Genomic DNA, 12,851 nt, shown 5'->3' with positions numbered 1-12,851 from the left:
CCAGGCAACAGATGTCACATAATGGGGTAAACCAAAGCAACTGCATTCAAGGTCCTCCTCCAACAATCACACTAAAGTTCAGTCACTGGAAATGCCTCCAACTGAGCACCAAGTTCTGCCTCATCGCTGAAAACTGGAGCAAGTTGCACATTTGAAAGGTTCATGCTAAATTCTGGGTGAAAAAGTTACTGGCTTGCACCAGGGCATGCAACTCCCCAGACACACGTGTGTGAGAGAGATGGCAAGCAGACCAAAGGGGTGTGATTTAGGCCCATGCAGCCCAAAGTCCCCAGTATGGTACTGTCTGAAGCACCTGCCACTCAAGCTCAGCGTGAAGAACTATTGATCTAGGCTGTGTTACTGAGGCTGCTTAGACACGCAGCCAATAAGGGACTTTCTGGTCACACCTTTCAGCTAAACCCATCTCCCTGAGGCATTTCTGGAACAACGGTCACCATAGTATCTAGCTGTTGAGACATCAGCCCTGCCACCGATTTCCTGTGTCACAGTCTGCTCTGCATGCACCCGTCCAAGGAAAGCAAGAGGTTTTACCACACCCCAGGAGGGCTCTGGGTATCTGCCAATGACCAGATTTCATCCCCTGACATATGCCTGCCTGCCTAGCCACACTTCATGCAGCTCACGTGACACTATTGCTCCAGAATCTGCCCCAGCTGCGTATCAGTTTCCAGGTGGGATTTAAGGTGTTCTTGGCCTATAAAGACCTAAATGGTCTGAAGTATCAGAGGGGTAACCGTGTTAGTCTGGATCTATAATAGCAGCAAAGAGTCCTGTGGCATCTTATAGACTAACAGATGTTTTGGAGCATGAGCTTTCGTGGGTGAATATTTCGTGGTATTCACCCACAAAAGCTCATGCTCCAATACGTCTGTTAGTCCATAAGGTGCCACAGGATTCTTTGCTGCTAAATGGTTTGGGCTCAGAGCAGCTGCAATGTGGCGAGGCCCTTGAGCCAACAGTCCCCTGGAAGGTGTTTTTTGTGAAGGAACCACAACTTGGACCCCTGGAAAATAGATTTATCCACCCATTTCCTGAGAGAAACACTAGGATGGAGTGGGGGCAGCTGGGGTTCTAGGGAGGGGTGATTTGTTGTGGGCCTCACGCACAAGTTTTACTGTTGTAATGTGTGAGTTACTATGCAGAGCGGCCTAGCTCGCAGAGTCTGTCATCTCTGTGTATTAAAAAATATTCCTCCAATCGCTGTACGGCTTCATAGTCCAGGGGCTCAGACAGGCACTTAACAAAAATGAACAACAATAATAAATGCGGGTTTCCCACCTGTGGTAGATGACAGGTAATATTCTTTGCTTAAAAAGTAGGGATCCAGGTATAATTTGTTGCAGTTAACTACACACCTGAGTAGCGTTTGTTCTGTTTAACTGTTTCAGAATGCAAAAGGCAGGATGGGAACAGCTTGTAGAAGAAAACTGATGCAATGTTTGTCGGCCTGTTTACAGCAGAGCTTTGCTGATTGCATTAGTAAGGAATTGGACAGAGGAAATAGGCAGGAATATTGCATTTCCTGCTCAAACATATGGTAGCTAAGCAGCATGGACCCTGCATTTCATCCCAAGACTGTTTATCCCTCATACCATGTTAATCACACACAGTTGTTCCACAGATCTCTGTTATGTCTGGTAGAGAAATGATTAGAGGCAGAAGCTAGGACATAAAAATGATGAAGCAGAGCCCCATTCAATGGCACAGACATGGGTCAAGCACACGTCTGGAAGCCTCCCCAACAGTTAAATACAGGAAAATCAAAGAGCAGAATGTGGTATAAATTTCATCACCCTGCTAAGTGTGCAGAGAACTGCCAGCTTTTCCCCCCTACATCCCTCAAGAATTGCTCCTTCAAGCCAGTGAGAGGCTAGAGTCCCAGAGCATTGTGCTGGTACCAAGAGTATTTCATTTCCAGTGCTTGGAGACAGAAAGGCAAGGAGCGAAAGTTAAACTACAGATCGTTTCTATTCACCATCCCCGAATTGCCAACTCTTGTGATTTTATCATGAGACTGGCAGTACTTGGCACTTTTCTTATAGTCCCAGGCTCCTGGACTCACAAGAATCTCAGCTTTCTTTTATAAAAAGTAAAGAAAAAGAAATTTCTAGCCCTCCTGGTTGTCGAGAAAAAGCTGCAAAATGAGAACCAACAGAACCCTAAGGCTCAGAAACCAGGGGGCAAAGAACAGGCACCTAAAATTTGTTTTTAAACTTTGATGATTTTCAAGCTCATGATTTTGGGGGGGGGGGCCGCCTGATTGATCTGGATTTTTATCACAGAAGTTGCCGATGCTGCCATCCTCACATGGCACACTCTGATTCCTCCCAATTGAATGCACATTTCAGAACATTCTCTGCTAGCACAAGCTGCAGATCTGCAATGCCACAGGCATACTCTGCTAAGGCAATGACATGCAGACACACCCAGCTTACCTGATTGACAGAGATAGGTGTATGCACAACCACCCCTCCAATGATCTCAGTTTTGTAGGCCACTTGTGGTTTCTTCTCCTGGGTCTGGGGTGTAATGGGGGGCTTTGTAATCTCTGTGGCTGGGGGCAAACTACCACTCTTTGGCACCTGTGAAGGACAGAAATGGGTGCGTCAAATCTAGCCCCAAACCACCCATCCTGGTAGAAATGAAGACTTAGCAGTTTTAGGTTTAGGGGCTGCATTTGGGACATTGGCCTGTCCATTCTTCTGTACAAATACAGCAGTGCCCTTTAAAAAAAAAACACCACACCAAGACACCCCACATCAAGGTTAATGAGGGTGTGGCTCCATCCCAAGCAGGAGAACCCTATGACATGAGGAAAGAAGAGAGGAGGTGGGTAATTAAACATTACCTGACATGAGTCTGTGACCTGCCTCTGGAGCCCTGTGCATTTGTGCTCCTTTAATCATCTTGCTCTACTTACTGCCACCCTTAACAATTAGCTTTTGCAAGTCTAACCAGGCTAGATGACAGCACATTTATACCAGTGTGACCCCAGCAGTGTGCAAGCTGCTGGGACCCAGCTTTGTATTCCGAGCACACTGAATCATCCCCTTCCCAATGCTGATATACCATTAACCAGCAAGAGGTAACAGCAGGACCAGGCTGCTCTAATCCCACTGCAGTTTGGGCAACAGCCCTCTCCGTGTCCTGGGGAAAGGGCACGGATCTGTGCAGGAATCGCACACGCCCTCACGCATTTCCCTCTGTGTGTGTGGCCTGTTCTCTTGCTGTCGACATTGGTCTTTCCCAAACCGGCTCCTGAGACTCAGGGATGTTCCTATGTAAAGTTACTTGTTCTTCCTTTGTATGCAGATGACACTGCAAATCTGGCTGCTCTGTCACTCTGCCAATGGGTGTGGCATAATCAGCCACAAATGCTCATGGATCATCCTGGGCCTGGCCGGACGCAGCCCACAGCCCTCTGACTGAAGCTGAAACCTTGGATTTCTCTGGCTAAAATCAGAGGCTCCTCGCCACAAGCTGGTGTAAATTCAGGATGGATTCTCTGAACAGAGCGTGACCCCCACATGCCAGAAGGGGCTCTCCCTGCAGCAGGTCTGGTCAAAGTGGGTCAGCAGGAGCACATCCATCTTAACTGGGATGGAAGCTAATGGGTGTGCTTCCTCACTGTCCTGTACTCTGTGCAGTCCTTCCCACCTGTGTCAAGCACATGTCAAAGGCACTCTTTCCAGTTTGGTTGTGTGTTACACATACTTCACACAGGCTGAGTCACACCACAAGCAGCAGGGCAGGGGAGAACCAGGCTGCGGTAACTCTGTGCAGGCCAAAGGAAACTGCCAACCAGTTCACATGGGGTATGTCTATATTGCAAAGAAAAACCTGCAGAACCGAGACTCAGAGCCTGAGTCAATTGACTCTGGCCCACGGCGCTCAGGCTGGAGGGCTAAAAATAGACTTTTCAGTCATTAGGGATCCAGCCCTTTGGCCCTGCGCTTTGCTCTGTTTACCCAAATTCTCAACTTTGGCAGTACGTTGGGGGGGGGGGGGAGTGGGTGGAACTAATCCAACTGTGCTAAGTATAGTGCCCAAGGAAAGAAGCTCAAACCCAAGACAACTCCATTTCTACAGCAACAGTTTTGTTACCTGTGTCAACAACCTCTCTCCTCTGCAGAGCTGGTCTAGCACCAGCAGCAGAGAAACTGCAGAGAGAGAAGGGAATGCATCCAGGTACCTGAGCTGCAATATTGGTATCCAGTTTGTCAAGTGCCTTCGCAGGCACAGGTCTCCTCAAGGCCTTTTGGCTCCGGGGAGCCCCTGATTCTCATGCACGATTATTCCTTGCCTTCAGCATCCCGCAGACTGAGCAGAACATCCCACTCAACAGCAAGGGGACAGGACAAAGACACTGCGCTACACACTGTAAGCCCAAAGGAGAAGATGTTGCTACTGGAAAATGACATGGGACAGTGAAGGTGTCCTGGAATGGTTCCCCCCCCCCATGTGATTTAAAGGTTTCTTGATTCCTAGCATGGGCTAGAGGAAAGAGCTCCAGGCAGGGAGAAGACAGGCACTCCTGAGCTCTAACCATTGACGGAACTGAGAAACACAGAGTCTCAGGGAATGTTCCTGCTATTCCCCAAGTTAGACTCACAGGGTAGTTTGCATTCAGTGACTGGCCTCTTAAACAGACTGGACCAGTGTGCTAAAGCATTTTTTTAAATAAAAAAGTAAATTTGCCCTCCCAAAAGTAAGGGCTTATCTACACACAGGGTTACATCATTTTTACTTAAGGAGTGATTTAAAACCAGGTTAGTTAAACTAGTGTAAAAGGCTTTGTGGACGCTCTTCTTTTGTTTGAGAGCAGGCTTATTTCGGTTTCGCTAAGAGAATTAGGAACAGACAGAAGCTTGCCCAAAATAAAAGCACAAAATGAGAGAGTCTCCACGCAAGGGTCTAGTCTAACTGAACCAGTTTAACTGAGCTGACTCCAATTTGTGTGTAGATGAGGACTGAGAAGAGGAGTGAATAGTCCAAGACTTTCCTGGCCGGACCAGAACCGACAGCTACTGTCTCGTACAGAAAGTGATTCAGTGCTGAACTAATCAATCCACTGGTCATACATATATCTGCAGCATGAAAAGGCTCAACAGAAAGCATTTTGCTGCTTTGCTGACAAATATATTTTCTCCAGTTAATCTTTGGAGCAATAACCCAAGCAGTAAACTCCAGGCAGTTCTCAAAAGCCAGGCTTTGCTAACCAAGTGAAGTAGCCAGCCTTCAGTGGTAGGGAACAGGAAACATGAGCATCTTAACACACCATCGCTTCCTGTTTCAGAAACAGCACAGCTGCTGTGACAGAAAGCAACAAGCCAGAAGGTTCCCACACCAGCACTGCGCACTTTGCCTCAGCAACCTACACCTGTGCAGCATGGTCCGGCGGAACTTTATGCGGTTGTCACCTAGCGCACCAAGCTGCCAAACACGCTGGCGTGACGAGCAACTGGCCAGATCAGAACCTCTTGCGCAACATGCTGTCTTTCATCTGTCTGCATCTTCTCAAGCATCATGGAAGGGAGTGCAGACAAGGAGGTCTGTGCACGTCAATGCTGGAGGAGCTGGCACACATGGCCAAACCAACGGAAATGGTTTCACAATGCACACATGAAGAGATTGTATAGTAAGGGTCTGAATCTCTGCATGCATTACTGCTAGGGGGTGCCCATTCAAATCCAGCTCACAGCAATCGGCCTGTGACTCAGTTTTCATCTGCAAAATGGAAAAAAGAACGAGCTACCTCTCCAGGGTATCTATTGCAGCTAACTGCCCCAACTACTACAGTATCTACGCCCCTCAGAGTCTTTAATTCTCACACCCCCACCCCCACCAGGCAGGGCAGTGCTATGATGTACAGATAGGGCAGAGAAAAACCGAGTGATTTGCTAAAGGTCACATAGAAAGTCTATGTGAGAGCAGGGAACTGAACCTGTCTCTCAATCCAAGAGGACCCTCCCTAGGAGCTGGACCATCCTTCTTTCCCTGCTGTGAGGTTTAGCTTAGTGCTGCCCATGTAGAGTGCTGAAGAAATATTTCGGCAAGTAACAGATCAAGCCTTGCACAATACACATCAAGAGCGGGATTTTCAATGGCAAAGGGCAGTTAGGGGCCCAGGTCCCACTGAAAGTCTGGATCTCCCCCCAAAACCCCAGTTATGCTTTTCAGAACCTCCCCATAAGTGACTGAGCTGTTCCAGGCTATCATGGCCCAAGCAGCTTTGAGGATAGTCAGCCAGGACCATGACAAATGCAGAAAAACAATGGCCTCGCAGTGGGAGGAGTGTGGACTGGAATCTCATGCTTCAGCCCGCAGGGGAGCCCAGCGCCTCCTGGCTAGGGCTACTCACTTGTCTGGGAACATAGGAATGGCCACACTGGGTCAGAACAATGGTCCCTCTAGCTCAGTAGCCTGTCTTCCGACAGTGGTCAATGACAGGTGCCAATGCCAAGTGATCCAGCACCAATCACTCATTCCCGGCTTCTGGCAAACAGACGCCTACTGCAATTAAAGAGAACAGCCTGTCCTACTTAATAACTGTCCTTCTGAACCGTGCCTCTTTGCAAGCCGGTTCTCTCTAGATGCTGCTGCCGTGTTTGCGATTTTACACCTACATCCCAGCAACAGGCGTTTGTTGGGACAGACAAACCTCTCGCTCTTCCAAGAGACTAGGATATAAGGAAATACTAGGCCCGGCCTGAAGTGCCAAGGAAGGTTTAATACAGAAACAGCCTTTCTTAGAACTTCTGAATCTAGACATGTGCTTTAACTTGTTATTCCAGCATGTTCAATAAACTATTGATGCTCTCTGACTAATTCTGTTTCCTGCACTTCAGAATTCCTCTGACACCTAAGGCAGCTAAACCATGTGCATCACCCTGAGTGTATGCAACACAGGGCCAGGACAAAGAAATGCTACACAGCCAGCGGCGGCTCCAGGCACCAGCGGTCCAAGCACATGCCTGGGGCAGCAAGCCACGGAGGGCACCCTGTCAGTCCCTGTGAGGGCAGCAGTCAGGCAGCCTTGGGCGGCATGCCTGCGGGAGGTCCGCCGGTCCTGCGGATTTAGTGGCAATTCGGCGGCAGGTATGCCAAAGCCACAGGACCAGGGACCTCCTGCAGACGCACCACTGAAGGCTGCCTGCCTGCTGTGCTTGGGGCAGCAAAAAAGCTAGAACCGCCCCTGTACACAGCACACTGGTCTGGACCACCAGAATCCTGGGATCTCTTTCTGGTCTCATGTCTAAATGGGTTTGAAGCCATATTGATCTCGGAAACGAAAGCAGGGGCAGCATATGCTTTTTGTTGTTGGCACAACAGACAAGCTAGCATTTCAGTCCACCAGCTCTGATGTCAGATGAAGGGCCCAGCTAGCCCAATACACAGTCTGGGTCAATTTATTTGCTGGTTCTAGGAAAGGCAGCACATTAATTCCCTTGCCCATTTTCACTGTATTTGGTCTTTCAGCAACTATGGGTTTCTACTCAGCACCCGGCCACACTGCAGCTTGGTAACAGGAATGGCCCCGAGAAGCAAGACTGTGTGAACAGGCACACGGGAGAAAGGAAGTTCACAGGGAGCAGGTGGGTCAAATCTCACACCCAGAAGTCTTGCAAATGTTGTTAGTGGCACTGTCTTTTCTAACTGCCCTGTAGAAGGCAGGAGACTCCCCTGCTGGATTTGTCTGATGTGCTGAGCTACTAAAGACCCAGTCAACCAGTGAGTGACACAGACCAGCTAGCCAATGTAGACAAGCCAGAGGATCCAAGAAGGCCCAGCCAAAGTTTAATAGTTTGGGCTTTAGGGGTTTAAAAATCAAACAGGCTCCTTTCAGCAATAAAGAGACGCAATTCTTTCTAAAAGCCGCATACTAGGGGCCCGATTCGCCAATGCCCAGCACCTTGTATCCTCACTGACACTTCTGCAGAATGCATGCAGAGTGGAGGTAAAGCTCGCTCAGATCAGAACAGTAGCATTTTACATTAACTTTCCATAGGTGCAAATGACAACACAAGGTGTAAGGCATGAGGAGAAACAGATCAGGGTCCTTCAGGTCTAAAGTTCATATTCTGCTAGTCGCACTTTGGAGGAAATTGCCACCAGGGCAGTTGCCATGCCTCTGGGGCTAGCCTGGGGTTTTTGCAAGTGTAACCTGCACCCAGAAGTGAATGGAAGGTGCAAATCAGAGCAGGTGCAGCCAAGCAGCTCACCCTCCATCAGGCAGCTGCAGGGACCCAGATTTGCATCCTCAGTTCACTTGCAGATACAAAAAGGCAAGTGCAACGCACATCAGCAAAAGGCAGGCCAGGCCCCAACCCTGTGGAAAATGAAATCCTGTGTGTTTTATTATATTGCAGTATGTAGATGTATAGCACACCACATGATCGACTGATGCTTGGAGAAGAGAGGTCTTTGCTAAAGATCACTGCTTAACTCGTTCAACATCATTCATCTTGATACATGATTCATAAAAAAACTAGGCAATATACATCAGCATATGATGCAGTCAAATCCGTCTAGCACTGTGACCATTAGGTATATAGAGTCCTTCAATTCATCCTTTTAAAATCATATGACTCCTTCAATGGATCTGTTAGGTTAGGGGTGTCCCAGGATGAGTCAAGCTTCAAGAACCTTAATCAGAACAGGCAAACCAGAAGTCACTTATGTTAACTTATGGCTATATAAATGCACTGGTCTATGAGAGGGGAAGACAGAGACATGTCCAGTCACATTCTCTCCCGTACTGTGTCCCACAATACAAAGTATTTGCTGTATCAAATCTCATGAGACCAATCATACCAGGAAGGAGAAAAACTGAATAAGCAAATCACTTAAGCACAAGAAAGAAACCCTTTGATAGCAGCAGCAAGAAATCTGTTACACCCAGATCCTAGCCTTCAATAATTACTTTAACACAGTGGCACCAGAACACATAAGGGTGTGTCTATCTCCCGTAGAAGCTTCTCTTTTCAAGGGTTTATTCATTGTCACATGTAGCAGCTGTGCCTGGGAATACGGGAAATGCATTTATCTTATCTTTGTTTATAAATATAAAAGTCTCTCCAGATTTAAGTTACTGGAGAAGGAAAAGAAGCCACAGAGCTCACTCATCTGAGGCCAGATTTTCAGAACAGCTCACTTACTATAGTTTTCAATGGTAGCTACCAGCCCTAAGGACTTTTGAAATTTTGGCTCACATTGTGGGTGCTAAGCACTTGGAAATCCGGCCCTGTGTCTTTTTCCAGCTCTAAAATCTCTTTAGGAAGTTTCATAACGAAAAGATCAGCCCCTTTTCTTGGAGTATTTTCTTTCTTAAAATAAAATCATGCAAGTTGTTAAAACTTGCAAAGCAGCAGCTAAGCATGCAGTGTTTAAATAACTTCTCTGTACTATCCAGGAAGCTGCAGCAGTCCCATTCCTTCCTATGGGAGCTGAAGGGGCTCAGGAGCTCTGGGACAGTAATGCTGACGGTACCACGATTGCTTTATACTACAGAGCAGCACTATGCTGCATGTGGATGGATCGGAGCAGCTCCCAAGGGAACTGAAGGACGGAGCAGCAGCTAGCTGAGAGTAGGGTTTCAACTCCCTCCTTGGTTTTGTGGTTGTGAATCACAACCTGACTAGGAATTTCCTGCAGAGCTAGCAGTGCTAACTCCACATCAAGCGTGGCTCAGACTCAGCGCACAGCTGGCTCCAGGAGCAGCCTGGTTTCTGGCCAGACTCAGCCATTACCTTTGAGCAGGTTGCAGAAAGGGGATGAGGTAGAGCAAGAAGTTAAATATGGCTTTCCAAACATTTCTCTGACAGCCCCACTGCCCAAGAGGGAAGTGGAGAAAGCCAGTGATAGTAGCGTAACATACCGTAATCTTGCTGGCACGGTTCAGAGCCTCCACCCAGTCCAGTAGGTCCTTTTGATCGCTGGCTTGTAAGAAATAGCGCTGAGATAAAGCATTGATAACTATCGAAGAGAGGAATAAAAAAAGAGAGAGAGAGAAGGGAACCCTAGTCATTGCTCAGCATGGTTAAACTAATTCAATAATAATACCTTGCATATCAGCAGCACCTCTCAACTTCCAACCCCACAGTACCCTGCAAGCATTACCTATTTCAGCCTTGCACCCACTTGACTGGAAAATATGCAAGGAACCACCACTGAGCTGCAGCCATCTCTGGGGTGGAGTATGGCAGTTGTTTAACTGCACGTTGCCACACTACACAACAGTTCAGGACTGTGCATGAAGAATACTACAATCCAACTGAAACCACAGAGCGATCTGGAACAATCTGAATTAGAATTTAACCAGGGCACTTGTGGTAACATGCTCACAAGTGCCCTGGGAGCTGTTATGACCACCAGTGGTCAAAACCACAGTTTTAAGCTTCATCTGCAATGATCAAAGGCAGATCAAATCTGGAACAGGAGTCCCATGGGAGTCTGGAAAGGCTCTCTTGGGACACACAGCCCCTCCTCTCCATCCCCTGACTTCTCAGCTAGTAGGGCCTTCTGGCTTGCAGCAGCTGGGTCAAAGGAAACATTCTCATAGGATTTCTGCATTGAAAACCTTGAGACATTCTGAACTGCACAAAGTTTTGTTCAAACCCAGGCCTCCTCACATTAGCTATCTGCACTTGCAGTCCCCTGCACATGCACTGCTGCGTATACACTCTATGCTGGGATGTCCCAGCTTTGGAGTACCAAGGAGTTAAACCGTAACACTCCCCTATTTTACCTTCGTAGGCTCATGGGATCCCGTAGCACAGCACAGCAAAGCAGCAAGCTCAGTCATGGCGTGGGAATATGCTACCTGCTCTGGGTTTGGTGCTGATTCATGTCTCCTACATGCAAGTATAGAAAATTGTGCCCCCTCCACCCCCAGCCCTTTGAGACAGGTATGTGCTGGTGCTGCTGTTTCTGCTGCTTTAACTCTGTGGTGAGATTATTGCTCAGGAAAGTGAGGACCTTTTGTGGCTTGGGTAAAGCCGAGGGCCACCGGGAAGGGAAATCAATCCCAGACCACCTCTTCTTTGCAATGACAGGAATGCAGAAAAATACAATGCATAATGCACTGCAGCACGAGGGTGAATATGGGGGAAAGCTCCATTAGTGCAGTGACGCACTAGGACAAAGTTGCTCAGGCTAGACAACCACCCAGAGCATCCATGCTGCTGGAGTGTACAGGGAAAAACTGAGGTCTCGTCCTATCCAAAGGATTCTGGATGAAATCCACCCCTGTGCAGAAGAAGCCAGCAAAAGGATCAAGGCACCATTTAGCCCTACAGGTTTCAGAGGGACTTAAGTGGTGCATAGTTCTTTGTGCTGACTGCTCTGTAGAAGTGTGAATTTCACCCTTTCTGAAAACATTCTTCCCAGCAACAAACAGCATCTCACATTTCTGGAACACCTTATACTAATGAACAAAGAAGGCCCATGGATAACTGCTGTTTATGAATTCTCATGGTTTATAACAGCCACCTAACCCTCCAGTCTTCCTGTCAGAGATCTGCCATGATGTGAGCTCTGGGCATTTTGGTGTCCCCCTCCCCCATGTGTTACACTCACCAAAGCAGAATGGGACTTTCGGTTTTTGTTTCGGGGTGGCGACGCTGACCTGAAGAGAAACAGATTTTTAAAATAAAGCACGTTAGCGGCAGTGAGATGGGGCAGCATCTGCTTACATTAGAAAGGACACATTGTCTTCCATTCTTCAGCACTGTAATTAAGGCCATTTATAAATCATGAGGAGATCAAGCAAGCCTGAGTTAAAGCAAAATTAACATGACAAGTGAGAAAGGCTCATCAGCACATCCTTTCTCACATACCTCCTTAGTCTCAGTTGTGTCTCACTAGAAAATACTGTGCTTTCCTCATCATGGGCCCAAATGTACCTGTGTCCCAAGTAAACATCCCATGGCTGGCGCTAGGTAGAAGAATTGCCGTTGCATTTCTTTGGGGGAGAGATGTATATGCATATCTACACCGCTCTACGGCTCCAGTAACTGCAGATTTATTTAATGGATGTGGCTAAAACCTTGCATACAAGATCTAAGCCTCTGCTGAAGATGAAAAAAGTACTAGAACCTGGCTAGCAAAAACTGTGCTTTAACATGATTCTGGCAAATGGAGTTAAGAGACTATGTGCATGTTCACACATGGACATGCTAACAGACGCAGATCACCTAGAAAGGCTCTCTCAGCACAGGGTACACATGCCCTATAGTGGTGTAATTTCTCTTACTTCCACACCAAATCTCTGATGTTGATATACTGCAGTGCTACTGTTTTACTACAACATTGTCTTTGGTGCAAACATTTTCTTTTGCTGGAAACAGACCATCGCCGAACAGGAAAAGGACTGCCTTGCAGCAAGCCAGGCAAGCCTCTGCGTTACAAAACCACCACAGATATGTGAACAGGCAAAGCGACAGTTGGCCTTTAGAGGCTGATATATCCTGTGTATATCAGAATGAAGTGGATGATGCAAGTTCACCAGGGCTGCTACTCACAATGAGGTTCCCCCACAGCTGAGTGAGCTCTCAGGAACTCAGTCATATCAGATTTAATAGAGACCATGTGTCATAACGAACTCAGCAGCCTCAAAAGAAGGTCACTTCAGAGAGCAGTCTCTCATCTGCTGCTCTCCCTCAACTCCAGTGCCAGCCACACTGCACAACAAGGATGCAAATTCTTTCAGGGGCCCTGCAAGTATGAATTTCTGTTGGACTGAACACACACTCTGCGGTAATTAAGAAAACTGAAGGAAAATAACAGTGGTTGCTCCCTAAAGAGTAGGAATCATTTATGTAAGAGTAATA

At 47.4% G+C, this 12,851-nt stretch overlaps 1 protein-coding gene across 2 annotated transcripts in view; it reads right to left on the bottom strand.

The window, feature by feature from the left end:
• Positions 1 to 12,851, bottom strand: part of LOC115646414 (pleckstrin homology domain-containing family A member 2-like) — a 54,586-nt gene that overhangs the window by 22,782 nt on the left and 18,953 nt on the right. Inside the window, exons 4-6 of one of the 2 annotated variants that reach the window (XM_030552216.1) lie at positions 11,599 to 11,647; positions 9,899 to 9,996; positions 2,457 to 2,603 (exon numbers count right to left, since the gene is read on the bottom strand). In XM_030552216.1, the coding sequence (XP_030408076.1) occupies positions 2,457 to 2,603; positions 9,899 to 9,996; positions 11,599 to 11,647 (294 nt within the window). The remainder of the gene's footprint in view (positions 1 to 2,456; positions 2,604 to 9,898; positions 9,997 to 11,598; positions 11,648 to 12,851) is intronic. The other variant, XM_030552217.1, reaches the window with a different exon arrangement.

The sequence above is a fragment of the Gopherus evgoodei genome, chromosome 2 (assembly GCF_007399415.2).
Source record: "Gopherus evgoodei ecotype Sinaloan lineage chromosome 2, rGopEvg1_v1.p, whole genome shotgun sequence".
NCBI classification, from domain to species: domain Eukaryota; kingdom Metazoa; phylum Chordata; order Testudines; family Testudinidae; genus Gopherus; species Gopherus evgoodei.
Note: the sequence above shows the minus strand (reverse complement) of the source record. Positions and strands in the feature narration are given on the sequence as shown.